This window comes from Podarcis bocagei (genome assembly GCF_964188305.1).
Source record: "Podarcis bocagei genome assembly, chromosome: 9".
In the NCBI taxonomy this organism is placed as follows: domain Eukaryota; kingdom Metazoa; phylum Chordata; class Lepidosauria; order Squamata; family Lacertidae; genus Podarcis; species Podarcis bocagei.
Window position 1 is genome coordinate 25,478,929 of NC_138134.1, and position 14,220 is coordinate 25,493,148.

The 14,220-nt window shown below is 42.0% G+C and overlaps 1 protein-coding gene across 2 annotated transcripts in view; it reads left to right on the top strand.

Moving 5' to 3' along the window:
• The window catches only part of SCFD2 (sec1 family domain containing 2), a 157,019-nt gene that overhangs the window by 51,346 nt on the left and 91,453 nt on the right, over nt 1-14,220 (top strand). For both annotated transcript variants that reach the window (XM_081208856.1, XM_081208857.1), the window contains exon 5: nt 2,165-2,414. In XM_081208856.1, the coding sequence (XP_081064982.1) occupies nt 2,165-2,414 (250 nt within the window). The remainder of the gene's footprint in view (nt 1-2,164; nt 2,415-14,220) is intronic.

A 14,220-nucleotide genomic window follows, 5' to 3' on the forward strand; every position in this document is an offset into this window, starting at 1 on the left:
GGCTGGACCCACCTTGACTAGTGTGACTGTTTTTATGGGGGTTTTCAGAAGCACAGAAGTGACCCTCGTTTTATTATTTTTACTAGACCCCTTGATGATAGACAAACAAGGCTAACCTGAGGCCAACATAACCAGCAGGAAATTTGGGTCACGGGTAGTTACATTTTTAAAACTTGTTGGTTTTTTCAGGGCTGTTCAATCAGTGTAATTGATTGATTTGTAACATCAGAGAGAGCTCCTAAATCATTTAGAGGTGCTGGTTAATGACAAGCTGCTATAGGATTTTGTTTGAGGCAAATTTCCAAGCTCTGTGGTGTTTGGATGTAGTCTGAAGAAGCTGGCCTGTTGCCTGTTTTCATTTGTATCGCTGTCCAGTTGTAATATAAAACACCATCTTTAGACATGTCAGGTATATAATTATAAAATTCTTATATCAATAGGAACAACAATGCAAAACAAGAGAGAGTCAGGCGGCAGACTGGTGCTGGGAAGTAGTAATTTGTTTTATGAAGAGTTCCCCACTGCTTTTGAACATTGTCTTTCCTCAGGGTCTTCATGTGTTTATTCTCATGCATAAAACGTCAACTTTGCCAAAGAAAAAATTCTGGCGGTTTTTGACCTATGAGATTAATACCGCAATCCTGTACACCCTTACCTCTTGTTGAACTCAGTGAGACTAACTTTTGAGTAGACATGCAAAGGATTGTGCTGTAAGGCACATGAAAACTCTCATCTATGGTTAAAATGTTGTCTACGCTCTTCATAAAATTATTTTCCACTGCCAGCCTGACACCTGCCTCTTCCAGTTATTTTTCTAAACGAAACAGAAATTGTATGCTGATATTCATTATCATTATTTAATTTGTAATCTGTTCTACCTTTTACGCTTATGGCAGGCTGCACACTAGTTTTCAAAAGGCACAAGTAGACAATGAAATATTTTTTTTTTTAGAATGTGTGGCTTATCTATTTTTTTTAAAAAAAAAACTTTGGGTCCAGAATCAGTGACCACTATGTACTGAAGCAATTTCCTGCAGACCCACCAAGTGTCCCTATTTTCCAAGGTCAGTCCCGGATTTACATAAACTGCCCTGGTTTCTTATTTTATCCCAGAATGTCCCGCTTTTCCTTAGGACAGAGGTCTGCAACCCGCGGCTCCGGAGCCGCATGTGGCTCTTTTACACCTTTGCCGCGGCTCCGGAGTGGATACCAGCGAGGGGAGGAGGCGCATTGTGCGCCCCGACACTCCCCACTGTGGCGGGCGCTGTACTGGCTGTGATGTCGCATGGGGACGGTGCGTGCGTTAGTCACGCACCGTCCCGACGTCACCTTCCCGCCCGCCCGCTACATTGTAAGGGGCATGTACGCTGGTCACTGCATTGAAAGGGGGCATGTACGCTGGTCACTGTTTTGAAGGGGAGTGAAGAACACACACACACACAAAGGTAACTTGTTAATTTAATGTTTATTTCTATGAGGAGGAGTAATTCTGAGGGGTCAAACAAAGAAATAATAATAAAAAGTGACAAAAAAGTTATTTTTACAATGACGAGTTTTGCGGCTCCCAGGTTTTTTTCCTTCGGAAACGGGTCCAAGTGGCTCTTTTTGTCTTAAAGGTTGCAGACCCCTGCCTTAGGACATCCCTATTTTCATCAGAGAACTGTTGGAGGGTATGGAGTTATACAACCCCCCAAGCCAAGGAGATGAGTAACTATACAGCCTTTAGAAGACATCTGAAGGCAGCCCAGTACAGGGAAGGTTTTTTTTAATGTTTAATGTTTTATTATGAACCTAGAGTGGCTGGGACCACCCAATCAGATAATAATAATAATAATAATAATAATAATAATAATAATAATAATAATAATATAATAGGGTTCCCTATTTTCATCAGAGAAACTTTGGAGGGTATGTTCCTGTGCCCCAAGAAAGTCTGTCACTTGCATAAAATCCCACACTGAAACAGATCCAGGCAACTATCAAGTCACTTTGAGGGGAAGGGCAATAACTCATTGTAAATATCAGGGAGAAATTTAATTCACTTCTCATTTAAAGACGAACCTACCTAAGCTGTACTCTGTGAAACAATATGTGAACCACAATGCAGCCATCCTTCAAATTCTTATAATGTGGTTGTCCCCTCCCCCCATCTTTCTATTTGCAGAATATTGGGGAGTCAACATTACCTACTGTACTGAACCAATTGTTGCCTATCATCAAGTCTCATAAGAACAGGACAGATGATGATTATACCCCCGAAGACTTCCTTGTATTGCTGGTGTATATTTACTCCATAGTTGGGGAACTCAAAACTGGAAAAGAGTTGGATGAAGCTGAAAGAGAAGTGAAAGAGGCTCTCGTCCAGTCTCTCTGTGACGAGCCTGAACTGCCTTTCCTATTGCAGAAAATAACAGGTAAGTGTAGATTCTCTTCCTTGTTCAAGGAACAGGCCTGTTCGGACACAGTTTAAGCTATAGACTTCCATCAATTAAAAATAGATTAATTATTCCGAGGCTTTCAGGGTGCTGCTAATACCTGCTACATGCTTTAACTATTTATTTATAAAACGTATTGCAAACACATTTATTGAAGAGAATAAAATCCTACCCTAGCAAATTAAGTGCAATTCTATATGCATCTGTTGAGAAGTAAGCCTCATTGAGTTCCATGGGACTTACTGTTAGGTAATTGCATGTAGAATTGCAGCCTAAACAATGCTGTATGTCCAGGGTTTTAGAGATGTATGGCATAGTAAATGATTTTCTGTGCTGGGCTAAAGTAGTGAGGAGTGTAGAGTTGAGATTGCCTAGCTGTAACTCATGCAAAGCTTGAAGGGGGGGCGTGTTGCTTTGTAGTCAAATGTTCCTGAGCTGGGAAAAACGTCCTCTGCTTTCTGTCAACTTTTCAGAAGTTCTGCAAAAAACCCAGTGAGCCAGTTTAGAAGGTATTGCCAGAACTCCTGAATTGGCTCCATGATGTTGCCTACCAACCAAATCTAATTGGCTACATGGCCTTGTGATATCTTCAACATTCGTCAGGTGATCCCCAATTAGTTGGGATAATTCTTTTTAGGAGAAAATGGTTTTAAAAGTAATGGCACTAAAGCAACTGTCACCCTATCAGTGTCCAAAAGGCATGAAAAGAGAATTGGGAGAGAATTTTAGCGTACTAAGTAAACTACTTTCTTCAGAAAGCGTTCATGTGTTTACATGTTGTGAAGCAATAGAGATAACTAGGCTTTTTTAAAAAACACAGGAAATAATAATAATAATAATAATAATAATAATAATAATAATAATAATAATTTATTATTTATACCCCGCCCATCTGGCTGGGCCTCCCCAGCTACTCTGGGCGGCTTCCATAAAAACCCAAAATACAATAAAATATCACACGTTAAAAACTTCCCTGAACAGGGCTGCCTTAAGATGTCTCCTGAATGTCAGGTAGTTGTTTATCGCTTTGACATCTAGTGGAAGGGCGTTCCACAGGGCGGGCGCCACTACCGAGAAGGCCCTCTGCCTGGTTCCCTGTAGCTTTGCTTCTCGCAATGAGGGAACCGCCAGAAGGCCCTCGGCGCTGGACCTCAGCGTCCGGGCAGAATGATGGGGGTGGAGACGCTCCTTCAGGTATACTGGACCGAGGCCGTTTAGGGCTTTAAAGGTCAGCACCAACACTTTGAATTGTGCTCGGAAACGTACTGGGAGCCAATGCAGGTCTTTCAAGACCGGTGTTATATGGTCTCGGCGGCCGCTCCCAGTCACCAGTCTAGCTGCCGCATTCTGGATTAGTTGTAGTTTCCGAGTCACCTTCAAAGGTAGCCCCACGTAGAGCGCATTGCAGTAGTCCAAGCAGGAGATAACCAGAGCATGCACCACTCTGGCGAGACAGTCCGCAGGCAGATAGGGTCTCAGCCTACGTACCAGATGGAGCTGGTAAACAGCTGCCCTGGACACAGATTTGACCTGTGCCTCCATGGACAGCTGTGAGTCCAAAATGACTCCCAGGCTGCGCACCTGGTCCTTCAGGGGCACAGTTACCCCATTCAGGACCAGGGAATCCTCCACACCTGCCCGCCTCCTGTCCCCCCAAAACAGTACTTCTGTCTTGTCAGGATTCAACCTCAATCTGTTAGCCGCCATCCCTCCTCCAACCGCCTCCAGACACTCACACAGGACCTTCACCGCCTTCACTGGTTCTGATTTAAAAGAGAGGTAGAGCTGGGTATCATCCGCATATTGATGAACACCCAGCCCAAACCTCCTGATGATCTCTCCCAGCGGCCGCATGTAGATGTTGAAAAGCATGGGGGAGAGGACAGAACCCTGAGGCACCCCACAAGTGAGAGCCCAGGGGTCTGAACACTCATCCCCCACCACCACTTTCTGAACACGGCCCAGGAGGAAGGAGCGGAACCACTGTATAACAGTGCCCCCAGCTCCCAGCCCCTCAAGACGGTCCAGAAGGATGCTATGGTCGATGGTATCGAACGCCGCTGAGAGATCCAGCAGAACTAGGAAACAGCTCTCACCTTTGTCCCTAGCCCGCCGGAGATCATCGACCAGTGCGACCAAGGCAGTTTCAGTCCCATGATGAGGCCTGAATCCCGACTGGAAGGGATCCAAATGGTCCGCTTCTTCCAGGCGTGCCTGGAGTTGTTCGGCAACCGCTCGCTCATTTTTTTAAAATTTTAAATATTTTTAACCACTCCCAATGATGTTGCTCACAATGATGTGACTACCCTTGTCTCCTCAAACAAGTTTGCGCTGTCAGGTAGGTAATAAACTACAAAAGTGTATCAGGGGATCTTCCTTCTCCGCTGCAATGTGTGGACCTCTGCGTTGGATAAAAGATTTTAATTCCACGTTACCAAGGCCTCCACGTCTATCCACTTAGGTCAACATCTGTGATTCAGTTTCATTCGATGGGGAGTTAATATAGTCGTTTGGGATACATCCTGTAACTTCCTGCTTTTCTCCTATTAGTGTGGATTCTGTGGCTTAAAGGAAGCATTTGTAATTTGGTGTATGTGGATGAACTCAGTGATTTGCATCCAGCGGTTCTTGTGTAAGCAGAGGACATTTTGTAGTCATGTATGGGGTTCCCTGCATTTTTCCCCATACCCCCATTCCTGATCAACCCCACATTCTCCGCTGTCTCTCTCCCTCTCCCCCCGCATGCCATGTCCCACACTGTTCTGGAGGGTCATCTATCCACAACTTTTCAAAATGTCCACCAGCTCCTCATGGTTCTCTTGTGGAGGGGCATCCTTGAATAACAGATAAAAGGAGTGGCTTTTCTGGAAGTCACAGAGCTGCAGCAGAAAGGCGGAGGTAAAAAGGAGAAGAAGCTCATTTTCAATCAGATGTCCGCTCACAGCCGTTAGGTTCAACCCCAAGGATTAAAGACACCTGCTTCTTGGGAGAAAAGCAATGACAAACCTAGACAGCATCTTAAAAAGCAGAGACATCACCTTGCCAACAAAGGTCCGCATAGTTAAAGCTATGGTTTTCCCAGTAGTGATGTATGGAAGTGAGAGCTGGACCATAAAGAAGGCTGATCACCGAAGAATTGATGCTTTTGAATTCTGGTGCTGGAGGAGACTCTTGAGAGTCCCATGGACTGCAAGAAGATCAAACCTATCCATTCTGAAGGATATCAGCCCTGAGTGCTCACTGGAAGGACAGATCGTGAAGCTGAGGCTCCAATACTTTGGCCACCTCATGAGAAGAGAAGACTCCCTGGAAAAGACCCTGATGTTGGGAAAGATGGAGGGCACAAGAAGAAGGGGACGACAGAGGACGAGATGGTTGGATAGTGTTCTCGAAGCTACTAACTTGACTTTAACCAAACTGCAGGAGGCAGTGGAAGACAGGAGTGCTTGGCGTACTCTGGTCCATGGGGTCACGAAGAGTCGGACATGACTAAACAACTAAACAACAACAACAACAACAACAACAACAAGCCATATTGGAGATGCACCCAAGCAAATGCTGAAAGTTACTACTGAATTTTAGAAATTGTTACAACTGTTTTATGTTCTTAAATTTGGCTGCATTTCTCTCTATTAAAGCAGCTTGCCTCCCTTTTGATCAATGTACTTAATGCCGGCTTTGGAAATTCAAAAGGCATCTTCAGTAAACCACTGCTTTGTGCACTTGATTTATCTTCTCTGGCACTGCAAATAGTAACATTTCTAAAATGAACATCGAATGTTTTATTGAATGTGAATATTGGCTAACTAAAAGGAAAACATCCCATTAGGCTCTTGTCCACGTGTTTTGCTGTTCTTGGGAGGACTTGCGTGAGGCCTATAGATGCCATTAGCACACACTTCACTTGGTTTAATTACTAACAGAGTAATTAAACTCTACAGAGATCACGCTTGATGTGGCTCCTGTGATCAACTGGGGTTGGTAGGAATTATAAGGGTGGCAGAGCAGGTTGGGCCCTGGAGCAAACATCTGTGGAACTGTTTCAAGTGTTGTGATAGTTATTGCAGAAACTGGCCTACAGGCTGAATCACATGAACATGCATGGAGTGCTTTTGAAGGTGTGCTGACTTTGAACAGATCTACACCTATCAGAAGCTATCCAAAGGCTCATGTGGGAATTCCTTGCAGACAACCCCAGTGCCTGCAGGCAGGCAGTCAAGTTGTGTATCCATAGCAGTGACCAGAGGAGGAATTGACCCCTGGGGGGAGCGCAGAGAGAAGAAATGCCATGGTGAATCTGCAGCAGCACAACTGAATACCTTAATCTGCCCCAGCTGCAACTAAACATGTCTCTCCCACATTGGTAACTCCTCCGTTGTCTTTCAAGACAGACGAATGCCAACCAACCTAACTGACATAGACAGTAGGGTTCAGGTTATTTTTGTTGTTTGCTTTCAGACCTTGAAATTCCAGTTCTGAGGTCTCAGAAGAACCAGCGTGGTGTACTGGTTAAGAGCGGTGGACTCGTAATCTGGTGAACCGGGTTCGCATCTCCGCTCTTTCACATTCAGCTGCTGGGTGACCTTGGGCTAGTCACACTTCTTTGATGTCTCTCAGCCTCACTCACCTCACAGAGTGTTTGTTGTGGGGGAGGAAGGGAAAGGAGATTGTTAGCCGCTTTGAGACTCTTTAAGGGGAGTGAAAGGCGGGATATCAAGTCCAAACTCTTTTTCTTCTTACAGAAAGTAAGCTTATGACTGCTAGAGTGGCCATAGCAAACTTGCATGGTCAAGTCCCCTGTGGCGACCATCAAGAGAGAAGCACAATGCTAATAATGCAAGACCTTCGAGGAAATTCAGAGCCCCATGTACTTATGGGTCCTTAGCAGTGCTAGCACATTCTTCCTCTAGCCCTTTTGTAGCTAAAGTCAGATATGTTCAGCATGTTATTTTTTTAAAAAAACACAAAAAACTAACCTTTGTCTATGTACTGAAAATATTTTCTTCAACTCTTATTGGATAATGTTATTACAAGAAAGCTTTGAGAGATTTTTTCACACCACCCAAGAAAAAAATTAGGAAAGGCCCAAATTAACATTTTTGCATCCAGACGTGATTTGTGTGTGTACTTGTATTAGGACTGGAGATTTTAACTGAGATGATTAAAGAACATGTGGCAAATAGCACAAATAGGTTACTGTTCAGTTTCTCCATTGTGTGGATAACTCATTTGTAACAATTTTCAAATCCTGCCAGGCGTAGACTAGTACAGCATCCAGTACAGCTGTTTATGTGGAAGTACAAAATAAACAACTGTTGCAGAACATAATGCAGATGGGAAAAAATATGGTGTGCGTGCAAACAAAAGCACAGCCACGCTGCATAAGATTTCTGGCACATTCGACAAAATATTGTTTCTTCTATTGTGGCTGCATTGGAGACTCCAGAGAAAATGTGAGCCATCACTTTCCCCCTTGCCATTCATTTCTACACAACAGATGTACATAGATAGCCAACCACATTGGCTAATGTTAATAAATAGCTGTATCAGTCTCAGACATCCATGGCAATTGCTAGAACGTGAGTGAGAGTAGGGGGGAGGGAGGAGAAAAGGACAATTCCATAGAGTTCTCTTGCAAATGAACCAGATGTGCTCTCAATAAATACTTGGTTCTTCCTTTACATCTGTATAGGATAAAGCAAAATCTATATTATGTGCGTACTATCACATATGACAAATGTGTGTTTACATAGAACTTGAAGTCTCTACCAGTAGCAGTGAAAGAAACAGTAGAGTTGGACATTGCTTCACATATTTATTAACACTGTACAAACACATTAGAAGTAATAATATATCTGCATTTTTTGTTGTGAGAAAGATTGAATATCTGGAAACGGATGGCGTTTGAAGAATCTTTTAAAAATAAGAATCCTAGAAAGGCGCTTAGGGATATAGATATTAATGATAAATTAACATGTGCCATTAAGGTAAGACGGGGAATATGCCGGAGAAATGATTTTGAGGAGATATGGAGAGGGTGTTTGTAGAATTTGTATTGTTAAAACTGAAAGGGGTCAAACCATCGCAAGAAGTGTTGAAATTTTGGGAGGTTGGACAGTTACAATGGAATGGTCTTGGTGGTGGGGTGCACATGTTTATTCTTATGTATTAATGATTACTACTTTGTCAAAATAAAATTTAAAAGGGGCGGGGGGAGAAAGCTGCTTACATTTTCACCCTAATCCACCCAGAGGCATTTATGTCTTTGGAAGCAGGCTTCCTCAAACATATTTCCAACCAGTGGAGGAATTGTGCGTGCAGTTTCTGATATTGCAAAGGCCTGTGTAGCAGCTGAGGCTGTGCTCATGTAGTTCTCGTCACAGAATTAGCCAAAGTTATGGTTATCCAGATTTCAGTCCCTCTCTGCTCTCTCCAAGCAGATGATTGGCATTTTTGGGAATGATCTGTCAGGGACTCCTTGCATGCAGCTCCAGTTGTAATGTCAAATACATATATAAAAGATATGATTATCATAGTAAGTTGTCTTTAATCTGAATTTCTCAGTATGTTCTAAAATAATAAAAGTGGCAGGATGATAAATACCTCTTCTCATTGGCATCACTCTAAAATATTACATACCACATAGTTTCATAGTTGTTTGTTTATAGCGAGCTATTCAAATGCAATGGATACTTGAATGTAACCATTCAGGGCTTTCTAGTGACTAATTCGTAACAGCTTTATATTCTTCATCACTGTTTCCAGCAGAAATCAAGAGCAAAGTTTTAGGCCAAGCACTGTAGTAAACTGTAATGGCAAACAGTCTTCTTCGTGTAAAAGATTTCTTTTGGCAGCTATAAAAGAAAATAGGATCTTAAAAGTAGAGCTTGCAATATGTAATTTACATTTATTTTGAAACACCTGTCCACAGCTGAACACAGTTTTAAAACAATGCCAAAATATGAATTTGAGCTCACTTTATCCCCATCAGATGTGACTCTGGGGTAACTCTAGAACCTAGGCCCATAGCTGAGGTGAGACAATGCCACAGGTCCTAGACTTAATGGATTCCAGCTGGCTACTGTCTCCTGACGAGAGGGTGAAAAGCACAAGAGAAAGATGAAATCCCAGACTAGCTGAACCAGTCTAGAACCAAATGGCTCCCCTTTCCAATATGATAACATACAAAAATAACAGGGATGGGATTCATTTCAACTCTATTAAAAAGGGGTGGATAAAAATCTTGAGTACTAAGAACAATTGGGCGTAGACAAACTCCACTGATAAGGCAGCCTATTTGATCTATTTAAAAGTCCTGTTTCCCTCCAGCTCCGATTCTCTATCACCTCCTATGGCTGCTATCTTGGAACAAAAATTATGCCTCTAGTTCTCTTTTGAGGACAACCTGCATCCAGGAGGAGATTGCTTTAAAGGGGCATGCCCTGAAAGTATTTTCTCTCATATATATATATATATATACACACACACACACACACACACACACACACACACACAGTTTTTTTAACCATAATGTACTCATTACAAAACCTTCAAGAAAACCCTTAGATCAGAGATCCTTTATAATGTGCTGTGAAGGTCAATACACGTTGAATTAAAAGCTAAACCATCCAGACAAAAGATGTGGATCTGATACGTCTAGATCGTATTTTAATGTTAAGGAAAACATTGTGCTCAAAACTAATTTGGGTCACATTATGGTGAGCAGAGGGTTGACATATGCAGTTTCTTTTTCCTATTGGAAAAGAAATTCTACTTCTAAAATCTAAATAAAAGAGGTGAAATCTGGTAGGGGAAACGACATGTTGCTGGGGGGCATCGAGACTTTGAAATATTAGTACGTCTAATAGAAGTAAATACAAGTAAATCAGAACAGAACTGGGTTTCTTTGAGTACAATCCTAGGCATACTTATCTAGAAGTAGAAAAACAACAAGCAATCCTATTGAACTCAGTGGAGCTTAATTTTGAGCTAACTATGCGCATGACATCCTATTTGCATAGGATTAACCGGCATATCTTTTAAAAAATTGTATTTCTAAGAAATATAATTTTTCAGCAAAATCCTATGCATGTTTACACAGAGGTAAGTTCAAAAGGGCTTATACTCACAACTATGTTTAGGATTGTAACCTTGGATCCCAATCGTATGCCCACTTGCCTAACAGTAAGCTGCACTGATCACAGTAGGGCTTACTTTTGAGTAAACATGGATAGGTTTAAGCTGATAAATTTCTTTGGCCTCTGTTACACCATAAGCTAGTACACAAAAAGAAACGTGTGTGATTAGAAAACTTTCCATAATGCACCCTGAGTCCTCGGGATAAAGTGGAGAACCTAAATTTTATACAGGCAAGTGCTGTGTTTTAGGAAATAGTTAAAATGCTAAAATTGGGAATTGATATCTGATTCTTTAGCTGTGTACTAAGACTTGGTTTTGAGTCATGGCTTTTAAACTAGATAAATATACATCAGCTCCTATGGTATTCAAAATGGAATTTAGATCATAATTCCTATAAAAGCTCTACTTTTTATTGTGCTTTCAGGTGTTCACTGTTTACTCCTCTCTTCAGCACCTGGTCTGAGCAGACCCTAAACTGGATGGCAGTTTTCACAGAGGTGTCCGTAACATGTCTGTCTGCCCCCTTATTTAAAACACAAGATATATGCTTTTAGCTTTGCTGGCCCCTCAACTCCTGACAATTTAACAAGTCAGCCAACTGGAGCAGGAAACTGATATGTCGAAATATCCATTAGCTATTTACATTTCTCAAAATACATAAGCAGATGGGCATTTAGAAGGTCGTCTAAAAACCAAGTTTAAGTAAACTTTTTAATTAGTCAATAAGCTGTGTTTAAAATTAATCTGCATGCTTTTTAATAGGAACTCCGCTTTTCTCTTCCCCCACCTCACCATTTCTTTTCCATACATGTGGCTTCTTTGGAAAGATCCCAGAGAACACTGTTCAAACATATTTAAAACAGGAGTATTCTTTTCTGTCTGCTTACTTTGTGAAACTGTGTGTGTCCTTCAGAAATAGTGAGATGCTACTACTACAACGGGACGCGGGTGGCACTGTGGGTTAAACCACAGAGCCTAGGACTTGCTGATAAGAAGGTTGGCGGTTCGAATCCCCGCGACGGGGTGAGCTCCTGTTGCTCGGTCCCTGCTCCTGCCAACCTAGCAGTTTGAAAGCACGTCAAAGTGCAAGTAGATAAATAGGTGCCACTCCGGCGGGAAGGTAAACGGCGTTTCCGTGCGCTGCTCTCGTTCGCCAGCAGCGGCTTAGTCACGCTGGCCAGATGACCCGGAAGCTGTACGCCGGCTCCCTCGGCCCATAAAGCGAGATGAGCGCCGCAACCCCAGAGTCGGTCACGACTGGACTTAATGGTCAGGGGTCCCTTTACCTTTAAAACAACATCAACACCCTTTTTTTTTGGCTCTTGCCTAGCATGCAGTTTCACATTTTGTAGCATTTGTAAATGTGCTTATAGAAGGTATAACCTATCAGTATTTTTTGCTGAGAATGCCAAGATGGTATGCTGTTCAGTAAGCTGCTTGAACTGTTGGTTTTCTTCTTGTTTATAACAATAGGTTTGAAGAGCTGGAAAATTTAAATATCCACATTGAGTGCCTAAATAATCACCCCCTGGAACAATTCCATTCCTGATTTCTCCAAGTTTTTTTTTTCTGGCTAGGAATCCACAACTCCTAGACACCATGACATCATACTAATAACGGCAACCCCCTCCCTTCCAATTGTAACTGGACAACTATGGTTCTGTATGATGCCTTCAGTAGTTGTCCTGGGTATAATTTAGATCCTTTCAGGTTTTATGGAATCCAGATTCCAGCACCCACTCCCGCCTCCCAGCTTGCATATCATACAGGTTTTTATGTAGAAATTAGGGGCTGAAATGTAGGTTTTCTGTTGAAAGCAGATGTGCAGGGACTTAAAACATAAGAAACCACAAGTGTTCCATTGTTGCTATGGAATATGTGGAGCCAAACTGTCTTATGATTTAGCAACACTTTTTATTGCTGAAGCTCATTGGGACTTGGTTTTTCAACAGTGAAATAGCATGTATGAAATTAATGGTTCATAAACCATAAACCATTCCTAATCCATGATTGTGGAAGTCGGGAACAAGTATCATGGCAGAGTGCTTCCCCCTCCCTTTGCGTGCTGGATTTGATGCAAAGATCATGACTTGAATTAAAGCAGAGTTCCCTATTAACATCTGAAATGAGGAACTCCAGTTTAACGTTGGTTAACAAACCAAGGAAATAAGTCAGAATATGATCCCCTGCTATTCACATGAATAGGGATTTATTAAATAGGACGCTTGTGACCTGATCTGATTGGGTAAAGGATTAAAGTCCTATCCTTCCATTCTTAATGTTCATCTACTTGCTTTAGGGTACTTCTAGTACATAGGTAGGCAAACTAAGGCAGGGGCCAGGGCCGGCCCAATCGCTTTCTAAATCCAGCCCACGGACGGTCCGGGAGTCAGTGTGTTTTTACATGAGTAGAATGTGTCCTTTTATTTAAAATGCATCTCTGGGTTATTTGTGGGGCATAGGAATTCATTCTTTTTTTCCTTTTCAATATATAGTCCGCCCCCCCCCCAAAGTCTGAGGGACAGTGGGCTGGCCCCCTGCTTAAAAAGTTTGCTGACCCCTGTTCTAGAAGAATTAATGACCAGTCATATTAGAGGATCATTTGCTCATTTATGGTTTCACAGAACTATTTGAGTCACTGCCACCAACCTTAATATTGTCCCTTCAGTTACTCAGGTAGGGGGTGCCTGCCCTAGTTTGACCTAATGGAATCAATTGCATTCTACCATTATAAAACCTGGACATTCTAAATCCAGAAGGATTGTTCCAGTTTGTGAAACTTTGCTTCAAGTTTCTATATCAGGGCTTACTAACCTGTAGCCCTCAAGATTTATGGTGTGTGTTTGTGTGTGTGTGTGTGTGTGTGTGTGTGTGTGTGTGTGTGTGAATGAGAAGTCAGAGCAAGAAAGATACAGAGGGAGAGGGGCTGAGAGAGGTGTCCTATACAGCAACAGTGCCCCCTCATTTGGTTAGGCTAGACACCAACCATGACTAGATAAATTTCAGAAACATCTGGAAATATCTGGGTGATTTCTCTCCTTTGGCCAGAGGAGAGTAGAGAAAATAAAAAGGATGTCTGGAGGTGCCCTATGAGATTATTTTTCTAACATTAGTAACAATATTCTGTATCTGTATCCTAGAATCCTGTGTGTTTGCTGGAACCTTTAGTACTGCAAATCTTCCATGATTATTCCATAATGATTTTTTAAGGTATAAACCTTAAATAAGTCCTTAAACCTTAAATAAGTCCTGAAATGAAAGCGTGTTTCATTGATCTGGCTCCTCATTCTTGTAACTCCCATAGTTTTAACAACAAGCATGTTTTATGGAGGATTTGGTTTATTGTCAAATGAAGCAGAAATATCCTGTGTTTTTCATACATACATAGCTGCATCTGCTGTATTCTTTTCAGTTATTGTCTTGGGACCTTTTGAAATGATATAAATTTGTGTATTAATAATTGAGAAAGAACAGTCTGAACCTGTTCTGTCTTAGCACTTCTGAGTGTAAGTTAGACCATTCTTTTGACTTAATAGCCTGTTGCGTGATGTGTTGAGACTGTCAATTCGTCATAACTGCTGATGTCACTCCAGTTGTTAAGTTTATTGAGTCAGTTATTCCAAGGTAAATTGGGTCCAAAGAAAGC